Source organism: Xiphophorus maculatus, chromosome 5, assembly GCF_002775205.1.
Source record: "Xiphophorus maculatus strain JP 163 A chromosome 5, X_maculatus-5.0-male, whole genome shotgun sequence".
Classification (NCBI taxonomy): domain Eukaryota; kingdom Metazoa; phylum Chordata; class Actinopteri; order Cyprinodontiformes; family Poeciliidae; genus Xiphophorus; species Xiphophorus maculatus.
The window spans coordinates 21,680,728-21,703,130 of NC_036447.1; the positions used below are offsets into that span (position 1 = coordinate 21,680,728).

At 38.4% G+C, this 22,403-nt stretch overlaps 1 protein-coding gene across 1 annotated transcript in view; it reads left to right on the plus strand.

Annotated features, from left to right (window-relative positions):
* LOC102222625 (guanine nucleotide-binding protein G(o) subunit alpha-like) overlaps positions 1-22,403 on the plus strand; it is a 32,904-nt gene that overhangs the window by 7,639 nt on the left and 2,862 nt on the right. Inside the window, exons 4-9 of the mRNA XM_023333484.1 lie at positions 4,183-4,275; positions 5,321-5,481; positions 9,550-9,678; positions 16,919-17,048; positions 17,297-17,368; positions 20,297-20,384. Coding sequence (XP_023189252.1) covers positions 4,183-4,275; positions 5,321-5,481; positions 9,550-9,678; positions 16,919-17,048; positions 17,297-17,368; positions 20,297-20,384 — 673 coding nt within the window. The remainder of the gene's footprint in view (positions 1-4,182; positions 4,276-5,320; positions 5,482-9,549; positions 9,679-16,918; positions 17,049-17,296; positions 17,369-20,296; positions 20,385-22,403) is intronic.

A 22,403-nucleotide genomic window follows, 5' to 3' on the forward strand; every position in this document is an offset into this window, starting at 1 on the left:
AAATATTCATGAAGACTCACTCATGTTCATGACAGGTTGTTATGTCATGTTTATGACAGGTTGTTATGTCATGTTTATGACAGGTTGTTATGTCATGTTTATGACAGGTTGTTATGTCATGTTTATGACGGTGTCATGTCATGTTTATGACGGTGTTATGTCATGTTTATGACAGGTTGTTATGTCATGTTTATGACGGTGTTATGTCATGTTTATGACGGTGTTATGTCATGTTTATGACAGGTTGTTTTGTCATGTTTATGACGGTGTCATGTCATGTTTATGACGTTGTTATGTCATGTTTATGACAGGTTGTTATGTCATGTTTATGACGGTGTCATGACATGTTTATGACGGTGTCATGTCATGTTTATGACGGTGTTATGTCATGTTTATGACAGGTTGTTATGTCATGTTTATGACGGTGTTATGTCATGTTTATGACAGGTTGTTATGTCATGTTTATGACGTTGTTATGTCATGTTTATGACAGGTTGTTATGTCATGTTTATGACGGTGTTATGTTATGTTTATGACGGTGTTATGTCATGTTTATGACAGGTTGTTATGTCATGTTTATGACGGTGTTATGTCATGTTTATGACGGTGATATGTCATGTTTATGACAGGTTGTTATGTCATGTTTATGACGTGTCATGACATGTTTATGACGGTGTTATGTCATGTTTATGACGGTGTTATGTCATGTTTATGACGGTGTTATGTCATGTTTATGACGGTGTTATGTCATGTTTATGACGTTGTTATGTCATGTTTATGACAGGTTGTTATGTCATGTTTATGATGGTGTTATGTCATGTTTATGACAGGTTGTTATGTCATGTTTATGACGGTGATATGACATGTTTATGACGGTGTTATGTCATGTTTATGACGGTGTTATGTCATGTTTATGACGGTGATATGTCATGTTTATGACGGTGTTATGTCATGTTTATGACGGTGATATGTCATGTTTATGACGGTGTTATGTCATGTTTATGACGGTGTTATGTCATGTTTATGACAGGTTGTTATGTCATGTTTATGACGGTGTTATGTCATGTTTATGACAGGTTGATATGTCATGTTTATGACGGTGTCATGACATGTTTATGACGGTGTCATGTCATGTTTATGACGGTGTTATGTCATGTTTATGACGGTGATATGTCATGTTTATGACGGTGTTATGTCATGTTTATGACGGTGATATGTCATGTTTATGACGGTGTTATGTCATGTTTATGACGGTGTTATGTCATGTTTATGACAGGTTGTTATGTCATGTTTATGACGGTGTTATGTCATGTTTATGACAGGTTGATATGTCATGTTTATGACGGTGTCATGACATGTTTATGACGGTGTCATGTCATGTTTATGACGGTGTTATGTCATGTTTATGATGGTGTTATGTCATTTTCATGACAGGTTGTTATGTCATGTTTATGACGGTGTCATGACAGTCTTATTCACAACCCGTCAAATAAAGTGCTACCCAGCTTTAAATTCTAATGAAAACTTTAACTTTAAATTATAGTGAACATTTAACACTGAAACTGGAAGACATTTTAAATATCCAAAATAAATTGACAAAACAACAAATAAAATGAATTTTGAAGTTTTCGTAAACAAAATTGTCCTTGAGAAACAGGACAAGTTGAGACCAAAGCACCAAACTGAAGACTTTTATCATCTAGTTTTTGGTAGAAAGAGAGAGAGAAAGACATAAATGATAAATCATGCCAATGGAAATTATTGAGTTTGTTTGAATTTATAATGCAGTTAATTGATTTATTGATTATTGTGACCGGCCGAGGTAAGCATAATGGATTTAGAGCTCTTAGCTCGCCGACAGAAGGCAACATGTGCATCTCAATCATTTCATTTCGTCATGAGGGAAGAACCTTATGTGCAAGACTAGAAACATCATCTGAAGATATCAGCCAGGAAGTAAAGCTTTAAAGTGCCGGTAGGGCTGCAAAGGTCAGAGATACACATCTTTACCAAAAAGAGACGCTGTACTTGTCCTTCAGGACATTTGGACCAAGTTCCAGAAAACGTCAGTATTTTTTGATTTGCAAATCCGTTACATGTCTTTTCTTGAGTAATCTCTTTTGTTAAAGTTGTCGTTGATCCCAGCATGAAATTCTTCTCTCTTTTTTTGGTTTTGGAAACTATTTACGACATTTACATAAACTCAGGAATTCACTCAGTGAAGGAGGTCACTGTATCAAACAACCAGCTGAAGCTTCTCCCTCTTCTCTCCTATTTTTATCTGGTTTTATTCACCTTCAGTTCAGAAACCATTTTTATTTCTGACTTTTATAGACAACAAAGATAGAGACAGGACGAGGAGAACAACTTTGAATCTGATAACATTAGAGACAATGGCTGCGTTTCTTTCTAAATGATGAAACAAACTGTGAGCGATCCATTAGCCTACAAAAACCAGTGAAAGCTAAACATCAGTAATAGTTTTTACACTTTATTTGTGCAATATCTTTAACTTCATAGTCTCAAAAATAAACATTTTGGTGTTTTAAAGAAAGCAGGGATTTTTAATCTACCAATTCTGTAGAGATCTCTAGTTTCTTTTCTTCTGACAATGATGACAGTGAAGCCAAAGGAAGATAGAAAGAAACACAAAGAGGCTTTTATTTCAACAGGAACCAACGCAGCGCTGCCACAAAATGTTTCCAATCCACTCACACAACCGCCTCACATGTTCCACTGAGAGCGCAGCGGATGTCAGGGTGGATTAATAAAATGCGTATAAAGCACACTGATCAGGCTGAACTTTAAATTTATCTTTACTGAGGAAGTATTCACACTCCTTCACTAATTTGTCCCGCGCCTTGTTACATCCCACAGTTTTTCTAAAATCAGTCCTAGTGCAGCTTTCTTTAACATGACTGATATATGATTATTCACACTTTACGCCAAAACATTTAACGCTTTTTTAAGAGCCTAACTCAAAACGTCTTGGTTTTAATTCTACACTTAATGCTTTATCTTTTCAGAACGGCTATAGGCTGTGGTAACAAAAAGTTCTGTGTCATTGTACGATTTTTTGTAAAAGCTGAACTTTGACTCAGACAACCAAGCAGTTCAAAATGTAGATTTCACCTGCAGTTGGTGTAATGTCCAACAGGGGGCGCGGTATCCCCACTGGAGATTTGTGTCGTGTATATAGTCTCAGTAATTACTCTTAAAACGCCTTTAAAATGCAATATAATCACATAACATATGATTATCTTCAGGAAAAAGAGAGGAAAAAGCCGGTCATGCTTTGAACCAGATCTACGTTGTGATTAATGATAAATGCTTAGTTTCTGTTTTGCCCTGCTGCTCAGTTTCAGTGGAGTCAAATTCAAAAGGTTCACAATCCCAAACAGGAACTCCCAAACCCACATCCACGTCATCTCAGTTGAATGTTTTGAGTGAGATCAGAAGTTTCAGATCATATTTGAGGAAAAAAAGACAGATACTTTATACTGTTGTTGTCAAACAAAGGTAAATAAAAACCCAGATAATGTTAAAACTACAAAATCATATTTTGTTCACCGTCTCCCTTCAATGTGTATTATTTGCGAAAGTAATTTTTTGCAAATACTTTGTGCAATTTGAAGAAAAAAAAAAATCATTTTCCACATTAAGTCGTGTTGCAAACATTAAATGTAGGGATTTAAGGTGATAAAGTAATGCTTGATTGGAAGGAAAATCAGACATGATTTATAAACATTATTACAAAATTGAGAGCATCAGTTTTTCAATCAAGACACATATTCTCATTTGGACTTTGACTAGGCCATTATAACACATGAATACTACAAAGCATTGCCTTGTAGTTCTGGCCCCATGTTTCCTCCACCTGAAACCCCAACATGACCCAACATGACATGAAATATGACTTTTTATAGTTTTCTTTCAACAACGTGTTGCGGTTAGGAAGCAGGAACAAACTATATTTGAATAATTTGGATACTTCCTTTAGCTGTAACAGTTTGCTTACTGTTAGACTGACCCAAGTCTTTGTCCATACGGTCTTCACTACTGAACAGACCACGTGACAAATAATTGAACACTGAATATGAGTTTAAAGAGAACGTGCTGCAAACTTTTTAAAAACTCTTTTAAGTTTTTGATGAATCAACATGATCTGATTTTGTTTTGCAGCCGGCGGTGTTGGATAACCTCCTGACTTCCATCAAGTTCGTCCTCCATGGAATGGGCGTCCTCCGGATCAACCTGGCTAACAGCAGGAATAAGGTAGCCTCCTTCTCATTCCCCTGCCTTGCCTGGTTTTCTAGTTTTGTTCCTATTACGCAAAATGCACTTTTTTTTTACAAGTTTTTGTACTCCCATTGGGGTCTCAGCTGCATCTAAAAAAACACAACTTACAAAAACACCCAGACATTTTTTGGCAATAAATTAATGTTGTTTGGTATCTGGATTCTTCAAAAACCTCCAGATTGTTGAGTCGCAATCGATTTGCACTGCACCGTTACCTAGCAACCTAAGCTGAGCTCCAGCACATTTGGTCATCTGGAAAAGACAAGTGTGACTTAACATCCAGAAACCACTTGCTGCAGTCTTGTTGGTTGTACAGGAGGCTCCTCTTCTGCTTTTCAAACTTGTACAGTTGAATAGTTGCGCATCTGTTTGCAGCCATTTTCACATGTGATTGTGAACATAGAGTTGGAGGGCGTGGCCAGCAGCAGCTTATTTGGATTTAAAGTGGCAGGACTTCCTAAAAACAGCTCATTCTGGAAGGAGCTCAAAATAGGCAGAACTGAGCAGACTAAAATTTAATTATCTAAGAATGATTCTGTGCAAAAAGAAAAGCGATAATCATGTTTTGAATAACCTATCCCTAGAGGCATAATAGGTCACCTTTAAATTGTTTTGAGTGGTGCTTGCACTGTACAGAGTCAGCCACTAGAGGGCGGCATGTCGACACTCAATCTGCCCGGAACACAGCTGAAACCGAGGAGGCAGGTGGGTGGTGAGAGTGCGAGGTCTGATTTGATTTGAACTTTGTTTCTTGAGTTATCGAAGCTCCTCCTGTCACCACCCACCCTGCACATCCTGCTGGGAGATGATGGCCAGCATAATTCCTCTAATAAATGTCACAGAGGGCGTGTCTGCCCACTTTCACATCTCTGTTCGTGCGCTCAGTCATTCATTTCAGCATCTTTAGTGATGACCGAGTCTAAAAAGTGGAGGCAGACTCCTAAACTCCACCGTCACCAACGCTTTACCTCCCTAATAATCCATCTGGCCTCCTGGTCTCCTTGTCTCGTCGTCTCCGCAGGTCCACGCCCATTCGGTCCTGTCGTGCGGGCGGTGTTTCGACGAGGAGCAGGTGCTGCTCCCCTTCCTGAGCCACGCCCTGTCCTGCCTGTGGGCCGACCAGGGGGTGAGGGCTGCGGCCGCCCGCGGCTACGAGTACGAGCTGAACGACTCGGCGCTGTAGTGAGTAATTTTCTCACGCTGAGCGGAGGAGAAGCGGGAGTCTAATTAGCGGAGCAGAGGAGCTGATGCTGGCTGTCACTTGAAGTCAGCATCTGGAGAGCCCGGCTCTGTTTTTAGATACATGGGAGTTAAGCGACTTTAATTAATGGGATCAAATACCGCAGAAGTGTTTTGGATTTTAGAGATCTTTAAAAACAAAAACAAAAAAACTCTCTTGTTGTGTTTTAGTGAGATAAATAATAAGTGGGGAAAAGGAAGGGAAATGATAGTTCCTCTTTTTTTTTACACTAAAGATCTGAAAACGTGTGCCATGTGTTTAGGGCTGAAACGATTAATACGATTAACCGTGAATTGAAAAATTGTCAACTATTTTAGTAGTTGATTAAGGATAACTGGAGTATATATGAAATTTGCTGAATGAACAACACACTCAGAGCAGTAATTCAACCAAAATTGCACAAAACATACACATATTTTTCACTTCAGATAATAAAAACCCCTTTGGTTTGCAGCCTTTTTTATAAGGTTTTAAACCAATCCTTGCGGATATTGCATGAAAGGCGATACAAATACAGCTAAAACTTTTTACTTTGTTTTTCAAAAAGAAACGGATTTTTCTGTCATTTTTGGCCAACGTGACGGGGAGTCAGAGAAGAAATCCTGCATGTTGCAGAACTCGGTACCAGCCTGGATTAGACCAACAATAATTGTGAAGTGGCCACTAAGTGATGCATTGTTTTCTTCATTTGTCTACTGAAGTGAGCAGCCGTAGAATCTGTATGTGTTGATATAAACAGGAATAGGTAATGGGTGAAAGTGAAATATAATTGTAGAGGAGACGGTGTGTGTTAATGTGTGTGTGTGTTTGTGTCTCTGTGTTTGTGATGCGGTGGCAACAAAGTGCTGAGGAGCACCAGGAGGCCGTCTGCTCTCATCCTCTGCCCCAGTTAGAGGCCTCGCTTCTGGGGTTATCCACACCGACAGGCCCCTTGGCTCCCACTGAGAACCAGCATCCATCACCTCACACATACACACACCCACACACACCCACATACACACGCACACACACACCCCTACACACACACACGCACTCATGTTTGCGCAGCTATCTTTGCGGGGAATTTCCATTGACTTCCATTCATTTCTACAGCCTAAACCTTACCCTAACCCTAACCATTACAGACCTAACCCTATCCAAAACTCAATTCACACCTTAGTCCTAAATCTGACCCCTGACCCAAAAATAGCGTTTCCCCTTGTGGGGTGGGGACCAGGCTTCGGTCCCCACAAGGAGCAGTGTGTCCCCGCAACGTAGTATATGTCAGAAAAATGGTCCCCACAAGGTATTAGAAACAAACGCACACACACCCCCACATGCACACTCTGTGTGTTACATGTGAGGATGCTTGCTGACACGTCCGACCGCTGGACTCTGGTCTGAAACTTGGTGTGTGTTCATAGGTAAATCCTCTGCAGTCTTGAAAAACCCTGGACAGCATTAATTTTGATTTCAAGATTTCCCAAATCTGGAAAAGTGTGGAGAAGGATAATGGAAGACATTTCATGAATCAGCAGGCAGAACAGCATTTAACACAGGACGAATTATTAGGGCCAACAGTAAATATACAAGGTTAACCCCAGAAAACTTGCTAAGCCCAGTGGGTGGATGGTAGGACAGTCACTCATCCAGCAGCCCTCTGTGTTTTGAGTCTAAAATGGTTAAAGTTGACAGGAAATTTGAAAATATCACTTGATAATTATGTGTTATGTGTTTGGAAGATTAATATCTGAACACCAACTATAACGTCTTAAAAAATGCTAGCATTTAAAAAAAACTAAAATAAATAAGCAATGCTTACCCTGGTGGAGGTACAAGTAAAGCCTGGTGGCTTATAACACACTGAGGGAAACCCTAATATATCACCAGAGGTTTTTACACACAGGCTTTTTACTCATCTGTGCTGTTTTTAAGTGTGACTACAGAATATTTTATTTTTCACACTATTTTTTGGAGTCACCTATTTTCTAACATGGAATCAAATAATCATATGCATTTAAGAATAATAAATATATAAGGAAGTATTCAAAAACAGCACATTTTAGAGGTTTATTAAATGACAACAATGACATTTCTGGGCCCATGTGTGCATCTCAATAGTTCATTTAACCTTCATGTATGATGACTTTTTATTTCCCGGGAAGATGGTAACAGAAATCAGGCTTAGCATTTATGAAGTGAATAAATTAATTTTGATGGATGACTTTTAGGAGCTGCTCATCTAAAAAATGTTTACTATCGCAGGCAAAAACGTGCTCTTTAATAAACTAAACATCTTTAATAAACTAAACATCTTTAATAAACTAAACATCTTTAACATCTTTAACAAACTAAACATCTTTAACAAACTAAACATCTTTAACAAACTAAACATCTTTAACAAACTAAACATCTTTAACATCTTTAATAAACTAAACATCTTAAACAAACTAAACATCTTTAACATCTTTAACAAACTAAACATCTTTAACATCTTTAATAAACTAAACATCTTAAACAAACTAAACATCTTTAACATCTTTAACAAACTAAATAACTTTAATAAACTAAACATCTTTAATATCTTTAACAAACTAAACATCTTTAATAAACTAAACATCTTTAACATCTTTAATAAACTAAACATCTTTAACAAACTAAACATCTTTAATAAACTAAACATCTTTAACATCTTTAACAAACTAAATAACTTTAATAAACTAAACATCTTTAACATCTTTAACAAACTAAATAACTTTAATAAACTAAACATCTTTAATATCTTTAACAAACTAAACATCTTTAATAAACTAAACATCTTTAACATCTTTAATAAACTAAACATCTTTAACAAACTAAACATCTTTAATAAACTAAACATCTTTAATAAACTAAACATCTTTAACATCTTTAACAAACTAAACATCTTTAACAAACTAAACATCTTTAACAAACTAAACATCTTTAACAAACTAAACATCTTTAACATCTTTAATAAACTAAACATCTTAAACAAACTAAACATCTTTAACATCTTTAACAAACTAAATAACTTTAATAAACTAAACATCTTTAATATCTTTAACAAACTAAACATCTTTAATAAACTAAACATCTTTAACATCTTTAATAAACTAAACATCTTTAACAAACTAAACATCTTTAATAAACTAAACATCTTTAACATCTTTAACAAACTAAATAACTTTAATAAACTAAACATCTTTAACATCTTTAACAAACTAAATAACTTTAATAAACTAAACATCTTTAATATCTTTAACAAACTAAACATCTTTAATAAACTAAACATCTTTAACATCTTTAATAAACTAAACATCTTTAACAAACTAAACATCTTTAATAAACTAAACATCTTTAATAAACTAAACATGTCTCTGACACCCGAAGTGTTTCTCAGATCAACAGAAGTAGCAAACAAACTCGAGTGTCTTTTCTTTCTTCCCTTTTAAAGCAGCAGGACGTCTGTCTTTGTCCAAGAAACTGATCCAGGATGACTAGCTGAGAATGTCACAGTCAGTTCACATAGGTGGAGATGCCTCTGTGTGTGTGTGTGTGTGTGTGTGTGTGTGTGTGTGTGTGTGCGTGCGTGTGTGTGTGTGTGTGTGTGTGTGTGTGTGTGTGTGTGTGTGTGTGTGTGTGTGTGTGTGTGTGTGTGTGTGTGTGTGTGTGTGTGTAAAAAGACCAGATCTTACCGAGTGTGTGTGCTCGCTCATGATACAGTCGATCACGGCGGCTTGTGTTAGCAGCTAATCAGTGTTTGGAAGCTTAGCCTGAGTGTGTTTATTATGGTAAACGACTCTGAATATTCATCGTGATGAGCCCCCAGGGGGGATCCCGCCTTATCATCCACACCCAACCCACTAACTGGCAGCCGACACGACCAGGACAAACACAATGCGCCGATGACTGATTCCTCGTTTGATCTCCAGTTTGACTGCAAGTTGTTTTCCTCGTCGCCCTTCGTTCTTTTTAACCTTCTTTCTTCTTCTTCTTCTCTCTCTGCTCAGTTTCTTTGAGAACATGAGCCGCCTCACGTCTGCAGACTACGTGCCCACAGAGACGGACGTCCTCCGAGTGCGGCTGAGGACGACGGGCGTGATAGAGACCCAGTTTAAAGTCAACCACCTGACTTTCAGGTAGAGGCCCTCTCTGCTCCACCTTTCTCCACTTCTCCGCCTGCAGCTCTCTCTTATCTCAGTCCACGGCCTGGAGATTAGCCCGAGACGTGACGCCGAGATTCAATATGTCAGAATGAATATTAGTCGTCGTTTTTGAGGGGAGCGGCGGCTCGCTCTTATCAGGGCCGCATCTCAGATCTTGTTCATCGGTGTTCGATGAGCTGCTCCCACATCGTCATACTTCATCACAAACTAACCCTAACCCACTGATCAACCCAGGTTTTCTGTTCAAATTAGGACTGAAATGATTAATTGAATGAATCCTGACTAATGGATTATTCAGACAATCGTCAACTAATTTAGTAATCAAAAAAAAAAAAAAAAGAACAATAACTTTGTGACCACATGATCCCCAACTTCACAAAAAAACCCATTAAATCTGGTGCTTTGTTATTTTGAGACAGTTTGTTGTAACTGGGCCGGTCATGACAGCACATTTTGCCAGACGATAAATTGTCCCAGAACTTATTGAGGTAAAGAATAATAATGTCATTTTGAGACAATTTTCAAGTAATATAATGCTAACAATGGAAGAACACATGCTTTAAGATCAGTAAACTTTATTCTGATGAACATTTAAACATTGGAATTGGAAGACATTTTAAATATCCAAAATAAATAAACAAAACAACAGAAACAACAAATAAAATGAATTCTGCAGTCTCTGTAGACAAAATGGTATTTCCAAAAAAAGGGATAGTTGAGATGAGAGCACCAGACTGAAGACCTGTTTTGGTAGAAAGAGAGAGAAAAAAGAAAAACAATAAATCAAGCAAATTAAAATGATTGAGTTTGTTTTACTGTAATTGATTTATTTTTTATTTTGACAGGCCCAGTTGTAACTTATTCTTTAGTTAAACTTGTAGAAAAACAGAAGTTTGATTTCAGTCCCAACAGAGGGATTATCGCAGAGAGTCTGCGTCTCCAGAGTCCTGATCTTTACTATCTCTTTAAAACTTCACACTCATATATTTTCTTGCAAAAGAACCTTGTTCTTTGGTACACTGGAGAACAGATTTTTGGGATTTTTCTGTCCACTTTCCTTGATTATTTCTAAGAACGCTCCACACAATAGTCTGCAATGGTCTCTGCAATACAGAGACCGGACTGAAGGAAAGAGGGGAAAATGCCATAAAACGAAAACTTTGAAAGCATCACAAAGGTTTGAAAATCTTGTGGTTTCTGAGTTCGGAGCCAGAAAAGTCAAATGAAACGTGTCAGCCAAATCCAGGAAATCTAACTTGGAAAGATAAAGCTCGTGTCACAATCACAAATTTTAATGTGTTTTATTGACATTTGTTGTGATATACAACAAAGGTTACAAGTACAAGTACACCATAATTGTGAAGGGAAGTGATCTATTTTTTTTAACAAATGCCTTTGCATTTGTATGCATGCACAAAGCAAACTTTAAAAAAAAAAATCCAATCAAATCAAATGCAGCCCAAACTCGTCTGTTTTTCTCTGCGTGCTAGCGTCCCGTGGCATTGTGCTTCTCGTCATATTCAGTAAAATCTGATTACTTCTCCCCTGTTTCTAAGTTTCTCTCTCCTCCGTCCTGCCGCAGAATGAACCTCTTTCATCCTGATCTGACGCTACACTCGCCGTGAAGCGGTGACAGTAAATATCATTACCTCTGCTTTTCAGACGGCCTCTGCTTTGCATATAAACGCAGTAGAGAGCCGATCTGTCAGCCGGCGACTCCGCTCTGGGCCGCTCGTGTGACACCTAGACGCTTATTTTAGATATGTGGCTGGCTTGTGGGACGTCTGAGTTGACAGGAAAATTTCACGCCCCGGAAAAAGTTTTGGCAACATTGAAACACCTTAAAAGCTAATGGATCTGTCATCTGGTGCAGACAGACGCCGATTTTCCCTGGCAGTTTTACTGACTGCGTCACTCAGATGCCGCTCTCTGATTTATTTACTTTATTCTGGATGTTTCCCGTATGAACGCCATCGGTGTGACGGTGTCAGGTCGGAGCCAGAGGAAGTCTCAGGTGGATCCTCTCCCCACTTCCTCTTTTCTTATCTGCTTGAGAAGATAAATAATTGGGTCTAGATATTTGACATGCAGCAGCTCGAGTGTTTGTGTCGGGCTCTGTGTGCATATCTGCGCGCAGGTTGATGTGCAAGAAGATCTAGCCCTCGGGTTTGATGAGTAGCTTTACATAAATTAATGTAATTATATCAAACTGAGCCCCCAAATGGGTTTTAAAGGGATTTGGAGAGCTGGTTTGTGTTCGTCAGGGATGGAGGGAGGTTTTATTGCTCTCTGAGATTCGGAGCTGAAAAGTTTTTGCTTTCAAGGCATCCGCAGCAGTTTAATGGAAACACTTCCCCTGCTCTGGTTTCATATTGTGAGAATTAGGGGCGAGTTCACGCCGAGCATTCTGCGTCTGGATCCGTCTTATTGCCTCGTATGTTGAAGGTTTCTCGTCGGCGTGAACATCTGCGCCCAGCACTCCTTCTCCTGCAGCTTTAAGAGCAATCTCAGCGCTTACTGAGATTGCTGTCTGAGCTCTAGATGATTTCGTCTCTTGTTGTTGCATGTAAGGTGGTTTTCGATTGATCTGTTGGCCCGGCGTCCCGCTCATACCAACGTTTATCGGTATGAGCGTCTATGAAAGTCTAAATCTCATTTGAATTACAAAAGAGTTTTAATTTCAGACACTGAAAAGCTCATTTGGAGGTGATTCAGACGCCTCATTGAGCATTTTCCAATTCAGATAAAATACTATACTTTTGCCATTTTAGAAACACCAGCAAAACATGAATACAATTTAACAAACGGAATAAAATAAAACCATCCAGTTCAGCTTTTCACAATATGCATAGAAACAATAAAAAAGGGAAGAAATGCATTTTTAAAACCGAATGTTGCCAAAAAAACAACAAAACGTTGTGATGACTAAATCATATGATAAAGGAGTTTGTGTCAGCAGATATTGATGAATGTAAATTAAAGTATTGATGTTTTTCTGAGAGACTGAGGATGCTGACTGATGGTGCAGCTTGATTGGTAAATCGTTTTAGCTTCTGATGAGGCTGTCTGTGTTCACAAGTCAGATGTTTATTCTGCTGCTTCTTCTGTCATTCGACGTCTTTGGAAATGAAGTTTCATGTGTTGACTTTTTGTTATCATTCTTTTGTTTCTAGACATTCTTACCCTATTTCTTTGTATATATCTTTCTTTCTCTCCTTCTTCCTCCCTTTATTTTTTTCATACATGTCAGAAGTCGCCAGTTCTTGCACGTAAGCGATTTGATTGGCTGCAGACCGCCTTCATCGATCGGCCCGTGTCATCCGACGCAAGACAAATCCATAGTTCCATGATCGAACCTCGAGGTCCAGACATTTTGTTTCCAGTTGTGGTCTAACTGCGGTTCAGAAAGCGTTAACTGGACGGGGAAACTCAACGAACAAAAGTACCGAGAAATTTCAGCGGAACTGGCGGCCTAACGGTTCGGCACGAAATGACATCATTGGCGTGTCGGGCAGGTTCACGCCCGTATTTACGCTCCACATAGCGAGCAGCACACCGCCGATGGAGACACACAAAATCTCAGAACCGGACCTGACCTAAACCAGCTAGAGTCAGACTTGAGAACGGAGAAGGAGGTTTAGTTGCACGTGATTTTATTTAGGGGTGTCAGAGTGAAGGGGACTGAATACAAATACACGCCACACTTTTCAGAGTTTTATTTTTGACATTTTTTGAACCCTTAGACCTTTGCCGTATCTGTGTCATGGAAACGTAAAGCTTTGTGCTGTGAAGCAGTTAGACCGCATTTAACCCATTAGCTGCTGATATGTGTGTGTGTGCGTGTGTGTGTGTGTGTGTGTGTGTGTGTGTGTGTGTGTGTGTGTGTGTGTGTGTGTGTGTGTGTGTGTGTGTGTGCGTGTGTGCGTGTGTGTGTGCAGACAAGTACAGTATGACTCAATGGGATCACATCAACATTAACACTGAAGACTGTTTTTATTTAGACTTACGTGACTTGAATGATTTATCACCATTTTATGTTTTACGGTGATCCTACATTAGTCATCAAAGTTTAATCTGCCATTAATCATGATGCTGCATAACAAAAACAGACGGCCTGTTTTCAGCCACAACGTCGCTTCACTGCAGCATTATATTAAATATATATATAAATATATATATATATATTTTTTTTTATAGATATAGATATATAGATTTATATATACAGATATATGCTTAACCCTCCAGGACCTCTGAACTTTTTTATTTATATGTACTTATTTTGTGAAATTTATGGCAATTATGTAAATGGCCTAAAATTTGGTCTGATTTTGTGTTTTCTTTCTTTATATTTTCTTATGTGGTTTATAAACTTTGCCTTTTAAACTCAGAACTATCTGTGTCTTTTAGGGATTTTTTTGTACTTTTTCATAATGTTGCAATAAGTTTACACAAAAAAAAGGCAAATAAAGTTGCTGCCATTTTTCGACTCTTTCATGTTCACAAAATAGAATCCACTATTAAACAATCATTTTAAATTTGTGAGTATTTATGGACGGGGAGTACTGAAGTTAAAGAAAGTATTCTTTAAAAAAATAGACAGAAATACATGCACATGATATTTCTACATCAATCTTTAAAATGTTTCATGTATAAAGGAGAAATTCATTTACAAACTTTGCACATAAATTCATTTGAATCGTCATAGTTGCCAAAATTTGCAAACATTTTTATTCCTATTGAAAAAGGAGGGATAGGGAGATTTTTTCACTAAAGCTGTCAATTAAAGGGTTAAAGTTGAGAAAATGTATAAATATTATTTATGTATGGTCAGAACTAAAAATATCCTCCATGTCTTTGTGTTTCACACTTGAGTGTGTGTGGTTCGGTTAGCAGCACAGAGTTTGCGTTTGACCTTTGACCTGTAGCTGTAATAGGGATCTTCTCTGCATCATTAACATGAGGCTGTCTGATAATTACAATTAGTTCCCTGCAGATGAGGCTGAGCATCATGGGTCATGAATAACAGGAGCCGGGGGGACGGGTGGAGGCGGAGGGTGGAGGGAGGCTGATGAACTAGAAGGTGTTTAAAAATATTCAAATAAAAATAACACACATAATCTGCAGATTATTTGTAATTTTGGTAATTTGACAAAATCGATCACTTTATTGATGTTTCTAAATACTTTGATCACAATTGACATGAAAAAATTACAACCTTTCCTTAAGTTTCTGATCTCATTTGATGAGGTCGTGAGTCCGGATGGATGGACGGATTCACTTTTTCAGTAATTATTCACATCTGTAAAACACCGATGTTAAATCACAGACTCTTCCAGGCCTCATAAATGCCTCCTTAGTTTTATGTTTTTGTTGTTGTTGGGTTTTTTTTGTTGCCATATTTCAACATTCCTTACCCAAAACCTGGGATCCTTCATCGGAAATGCAACACAGATGAATTTCTACTTATGTGGAAAATGAGGAGGCTGTTTATGAATTTGACACAGACTTCATCCCTCGTTCATCACTTCAGGTGAGAGCTGACTGGTGACATCACTGGTGACATCGCCGAGGTTTTATCTGTTGTTGGAAGATAATCTCTAACTCTATACATTGCTAGACGTAGTTCTGATGTCAGCTCAGGTCAGTCTGCTGTTTGTGTTAATCATCTAAACTGGTGGCAGATGTCAGACTAGAAGCATCTTCTTGTTTCTGGTTTGTTTTGAATAATATTGAGAAAAACCCCTGAGATTTAAAAGTAGCGTTATTAAAGGGGAGGTGAACGAGTCTTTGATGACACATCGGCGTTTTGCCTGTCTTCCATCTCAGTGGAAAATTTCCATTATAATCTGACATTTATGCTGCGCTCCCTTTCCTGTGCGCTTCCCTTGTTGCGTTTCCACATGTTCATTTCCCCTCTCAATAAAGCGTGGCGCTACCTCCACAGACACTCGACAAGGAAGGTGGGCGATGACACATCTGGCTCTGGAAATGGGTGAAGAGGGACGGATGCGTCTTTCCCCCCCTTTCCGTTTGCGTGCCTGCATTCCTGCCGTCTTTTTGTTTCATCCTTCTGGAGAACGTTGACCTTTTTCGCTCTTCGTGCTGCTGCCACGTTGCGAAAATCGAAGAGGGTATTAAGGGCGCGGACTCTGCCGGCAGACGTGTGTGGCACCGTGTGTGATGCTTTGGAAAATTTCAGACTCTCATCTCAAACCAAAACAATGTGTTTGTTGATCAGGATTCAATTTCTGCTGCCAGCTGCAGCCTGAAAAGGAGTCTGAGTAACAAAGAAACGTCATTTCATAAAACCCAAACAAGGCCTTCTTTGAAGACTTTTTCCAATTAACAATCAATGCAATGTACCTCAGACGAAGGCAGGTGCAATCATGTAGATCTCATTACATGTTTGCTTTTTTCTTCCCAAATATGTCACCATAATCTCATCTGCAGGTTTTAGCCTCCATGACAGCCGATTGAACAACACAGCAGAAAGAGAGAAAAAACAAACTAAAATAAGACAAACTATATCAGTTCCTTTTTCCCAAAGAGCTCGATAAAATTAACTGTTCATGCCAAAAATATGTTTTTTATAATCTTTACTTTAGTGTGTAGCTAATGTTTGATTTGGGACTATGGATGTGACTTTTAATCTTCATGTGTTTTGCTTAAAAATGCATCTAATTCTGTCATTTCAGTCTGGTTATAGGGCTGCGTTTACACTCTGGGAGTCTTTTTTGATCAGATTGATCAAAAAACAAAAATAGATTAAATCTGTAAGAGGGAAATAATTAAAATTTCTCATGTTGTGTTGCTATTTATTTTAGATGACTAAAATAAATACATTAGGGGTATTTTGATACAACTTTCTCACTTCTGATACAATACCTTTGACTATTGACTGATGCCAATATCGATCCAATACAATATTACCACAAATCAAACATACTTTTACTACTTATTTTGTAGTGTGGAATGACTGAAAAGGCTTGATCAAGTGATAAAACCAGATCAAGCAAAGATCAGTAGTCAACAATGACAGGTATGAGAACAACTGACCCATTTTTGGCTGATTCAGGATTGATTTCTGATATCAGTATCGGATCGGGACAACACTAAAATACATTCCTAAACGATTGTACGTACAGCTGCTTACAGAAACAAAACACTGCTCATCAGTGACCTCCGCATGTTGCGTCTGCTCTGTTTGTTTCAGGATGTACGACGTTGGAGGTCAGAGAACCGAACGCAGGAAGTGGATCAGCTGTTTCGAGGACGTCCGAGCGGTCCTGTTTGTCGTGGCTCTCAGCGGATACGACATGACTCTGGTGGAAGACCCCTCAGTGGTACGAGGTTTCACACATCACTCCGAGTCAGACGACAACGCTGCACAATCAGCAAAAAAAAAACAACAAAAAAACAAAAGAAAACATGTTTTGACTCATTTTGCTTAAATTCTCTTGGAACTTTAAAGTGTCTGACTGAACAGTCAAACATTTTGATTCGCATGTTTTCTTCACAGTATTAAAGTGACTTGAATCCAATTTTATATTATTTGAAGCGCTGTTTGATGTGTTTTGTCTTCTCCCTGCAGAACCGCCTTCAGGAGAGCATGAAACTTTTCTCCTCCATCTGCAACAACGTCTTCTTCCGCAGCACCTCCATGGTAAGCCGTTCATCACTTCCTCCACCTCAGCAGAACCAAACCTAAGCTGTGGTGGAGAACGACAGAAAAGGATTTATTCTGTTTTTAACAGACACTGTTAGTGGAGTCTGGAGCTCCATAACAAAAGAGCTATTGCTCAATATTTATTCATCATAGTCATGCTTTTTCATAAGCGCCTTTGTCTTTCTGGATGGGAAAGAGAAATCATTTTAAACCTATAGTATCATGTCCGTTTTACTTTGTGAACTCCTTCAATCATACTGTAGCTGTGGGAAAAACACAGCACACTCAACTTTAATTCTAAAATGATTGAAATCCAGCCTCACGTTTACAAAAACACACATCTGAATCTGCGTACCCGGGATGAGCAGCGGCTAGATGCTGCTGTGAAGGTCCTTGATTCAGAAAATTCCTGCTTCGGATGTGTGTGTCAACTAACCCTGTCGCAATAATCAATTATTAATCGCATGATTGTTTTAGATTTGTAAAATATCTTCCACTAGTGTCGAGTGTTCTGTAATAAAATAAAGTTTATTGGTCTTTGAGAAGCTGAACTTGTATAAGTAAGCCTCAAAACAACAATTTTATTGTTTATTGTAATAATTTATGAGACAATTTATCATCCAGGACAATTTGTTATTGCTGTATAATCTGTTATTGCTAATGCTAAAACAATTCGAAATGACATCAGAAATAACCTAATGAAGCAACTGTTGCTGGAAATGTTGTAAGACGCCAAACAAACAAATTCAAGTCCATCGGTCTACACTGAGTTAAATTATTCACCAGTACAAGAATATTCAAGGCTGTTGCAAATCCTAGCAGACTCACCAAACAATTAGATCAGATTAGATCAGATTAGATCAGATTAGATCTGAGGCTTCGATGCACAGGCTGGCACAGCTGCACTTTACCTTAAAATCCTGTCATGCTGCTGATAAGCCAACAAAAATTCAGACTTTGTTTCCTCCTTCACACCTAATGCTGAAACCGATGGTGGAGATGCAGAAACATTCCTGAATATTCAGGGAAATCCTGCAGTTTGTGAGAATACGTACATTTTAGTACAGATGTGAATAACATGGCAGTATCACTGTGATAAGATGGCAAAGGAAACCGCAGAGAAAAAGACCTTTACTGTCCTGACCAGCTGAGAAAGGGGCTTTAGCTTGGTTTTATTAGAGTTTATGACAGTCATAGGTTTGGATTGTGGGTGAGAAGCAGAGTACCAGGACTAGGGATGGAAGCTATCAATTGATTAATTAATCTTAAGCTGATTGATCGATCGACTAACAATTAATCAATAAGCGGTCATTCTCCCTTATGCAGCTCGGCTGAATGAGCGCTACTAAGGTGAAACGTGTCAAAACAGAACCACATGAAGTTCATTTTGCATCCTACAACGGACTTTGTTTGGACCGTTTCTCTTTCCCGCCGGGGATATCGCCGCCATCTTTGCTTCTGCATCAACTGGCTCTGCTTCATGATGACCAGCAGCACCCTCTGCTGGATGGCGGCCAAACTACCGCGCTAAAATTAGGTTTAAGCGGATGTTATTAGTTAATCGATTGGAACTAATTTTGATCTAGTAAAACATTTATTGAAAATTGTTCAGTTGTTTGTATCCCTAAAATCCACACATATATACAGGAAGAAACTCCAGACAAAACAACAAACGAACTACGCCACTCACTGTATTTCATTTTGCCGTCAGATTTATTCACATTAGACCCAGTATTAGAAGAACTCAGAGTTTAACTCATGTCGGCTCAGATCCAATCCAACGAGTCAAGACAGCATCCAGGGCCACCAGGATCCACCTGAACTAAACTTCTACAAGTTCTTCTTCAACAGACCGGACAGGAAAATGCTGTTTGATAAATCCTGTTTCCTCACCACTAATTGAAAAGCTTGTTGTATTTAAGTTCATCTTTGTCAAGGTGACATTTTTTCCCCTCTCTTCCAGCTTCCTGTGTGTAATAACATTAAAACTTCACAGCAATGAACTCACAGACTCAAGTTATATTTAAAGCCCACTTAGGGCAACTTCTGAGAACTCTCCTGTGTTTTCCAGCAACCTTTCACCGCTAACACGGTTTTCATTAGTTCAGGTTAATCTGTGTGGAAACAAAGACATATTCAAAGCTCAAAAATAAAACGTCACTGCGTTGATTACTTTCTAATCGCATCACAGGCACATAGTTTTACACGTTTCCTCCTGCAGAAAACCCCAACTAAGTTTTTCTTTTATCTTTTTTTTAGTCATACATACTCATTTAAAGCTTCATTACAGCCGAATGGGCAATTAAAATGCCTGCGTGTGACGTGTTTATGTGCCGGCTTTGTGTGTGGGGCCGCACATTACGGCGGCTAACAGGCTCATTAAATAAAACTGTTTAATGGTACGTGTTTTTTTTTTTTATGTGGCAGGATAATTTGTAACCTCCACCTCAATTAACTCGTCACTGTGGCTGGTCAGTGATAATTACACACCTAGGTGTTGCTCCGCATCCTGTTTATTGAAAATCTGCTCTACCTTATAGCTCCTTTGTTATCATCCGGGGGATTTTTTCTGGTTTTGTTTGACTTTGTGATCAGACAAGCGGGGAAAAGGCAGAACAAAGTCACAGTTTTAATTGGTTGGGTACAAAGCCTTAAGTACCAGGACGGTGTTTTCCTGAGACGACGAGCAGAGATGCAGATTTATGGACGCGGTCGCTCAGCCGCTGGCTGATCACGTTCACATGATGCATGACTCCAGTCAGGTGCCGTTATTACCTAATTTCATATCAATACAGCTATTGATTTTTGGGTGAATCTTTCTAAATGACAGTAAATCTGCCTGTTATTCCAGATGGCATTCTGCAAATCAACGTTTTCTCAGTTCCTGTGCTTCCAGCCGACTTTCTCTGTTTGTTGTTGTTACAGATTTTATTCATGAACAAGATAGACCTTTTCCAAGACAAGATCTTACACACAGGACGGCATCTGCGCTTATATTTGCCCCAGTTTAAAGGTAGGACGGATCCCTATGCATTCATGTGAACAGCACCTGCACAATGTTTGACCAAAAATAGATGTTTCTAATGTCATTGACCTCTATGATCTGTGTGACATGAATCACTGAAAAAGCAGGGAAAAGGTTTTTCATGGAACCGTTACCAGAAAACATACATTTGGTCAAATTTATATTACTTACGTCAGCGTCTGCAGTTCCTTTTGAGGCATAATGTTAAGTTCACACTAAAAGCCTCCAGTTTCTGCTGTATTATTCTAATAACCCCATACAAGAATAACGTGAAAATTCAAAGGTGGAGCAGAACATTAGCTATGTGATAGTTATTAAGTCCTGCCTGATCAAAACTTATTAAGAATCATTTTCCTGTTGGAAAACCCAGCTGGGTCAAAGTCTCAACCATCCGGCCTGTAGTGGCGATTGTTTGTCAAACCAAACATCCTATAAAAGTTCAATCAATGAGCCACTACTGCTGCACTGGGGTGAAGTTTCCTACCCCAGTGCAGCAAATAAACTCGTTGCAATCTCATTTTTATTTTCTATTAGCTTACCGGGGAGATGGACAATGCCAGAGTGAAGTCAGAGAGCTGGCTGGATCAGAAAGCAGCTTTCATTTTGTAACCTAGTTTGTTTCATGAGTTTGTTTTTCCTTCAAGTCCAAAACTTGAAGGTTGCTGTTTATTTTTAAAGGTTGGCAAGCAAATAACCAAATCACACTTTTCATTGTTTCCTGCTGCCTCCTCCCCCTGCTCTGGTAAAAAACCATAGGCCCCAAACCCAATGGATACTGGTCCTATACCAGTCCCTATACTTATAGAGAATGGATCCGCAGTTATTTCTGTCTTACTTAGAGAAACAAATTTAAAAAATGAAATAAAATCAACAATTATTAACCTACAAATAAACTTTGTAAATAATACAAAAATATAAAGTAAACTAAGAATAAACTAACAAAATTCAAATTGATAAAAAAAAAAAAAGAATAAATATCTCCAACACGACCTTCAGACAAAAGGAAACTGGTCAGGAAGTTTAAACCTTGGTTTAAAACCTGGAGTCAGTATGTTGGTATTATAAACAAGGCTTCTTCTACCTCAATCTAGACCACAAGCTTAACATTGAGAGTGAAATTAGAGTCTGACATTATTAAAGAAATGCCTTTTGGGAAATTTAGCAGAGGCATATGTTCTTTTTGAGCTCACTGTAAGTGTGTGTTTTGATTAAAGCTCACTCTAAGGTATTCAGAAATTAATATTCGAACATCTGATATTCTGTTCATTAAATATTTGTGAGAAGAAAATGCAGCCTGTACCTTCAGCAGATCTTTATTAGCTCTAAATGCACTAATTTGCTACTACAAAACAACTAAAAAATCTATATGATATATTAATGGTGACATGCATGTGATATTTGATACTTTATTTTGCACCAATGTGTAAATATTCTGACCCTGCCCTTAACTTTGACTTTTAACCATCATCTCATTTCTCTAGAGCAGTGGTTCTCAAATGGGGGTACGTGTACCCCTGGGGGTACGTGGAGGTACTGCAGGGGGTACGTGAAGCTTTTCAAAATATCTTTAAAAAATCAGTAGGCTCCTCATAATAAGTCTTGGGAAAAATTATTTTGTAAAAAGTTCGATAAAATATAAATGTGTGTTCATGCACTGAATTTTATATTCAGTATTTAGTTTCAATATCCTTTAAAATAAAACGGACCCCCCCACCAAGTTAGTTTGACCCACGGACCCAGGGCACTCGTCAACGACTTGTCATTATCATGATTACACTGTAACTATGGAGACGTGGCTAAAGCGTAGCAGCAATGCTGCTGAAAGTATAGATAAAGTGAAAAAGAAGGCACTGTACCTCTTTTTTGTTCCAAAAATGTTTTGCCAGTGTCAGGGGGTACTTGACTAAAAATATATTTTTAAGGGGGTACATCACTGAAAAAAGTTTGAGAACCACTGGTCTAGAGGGTTTTGAAGGTTAAGTAAACCTGTCGTATGCCCATCATGCA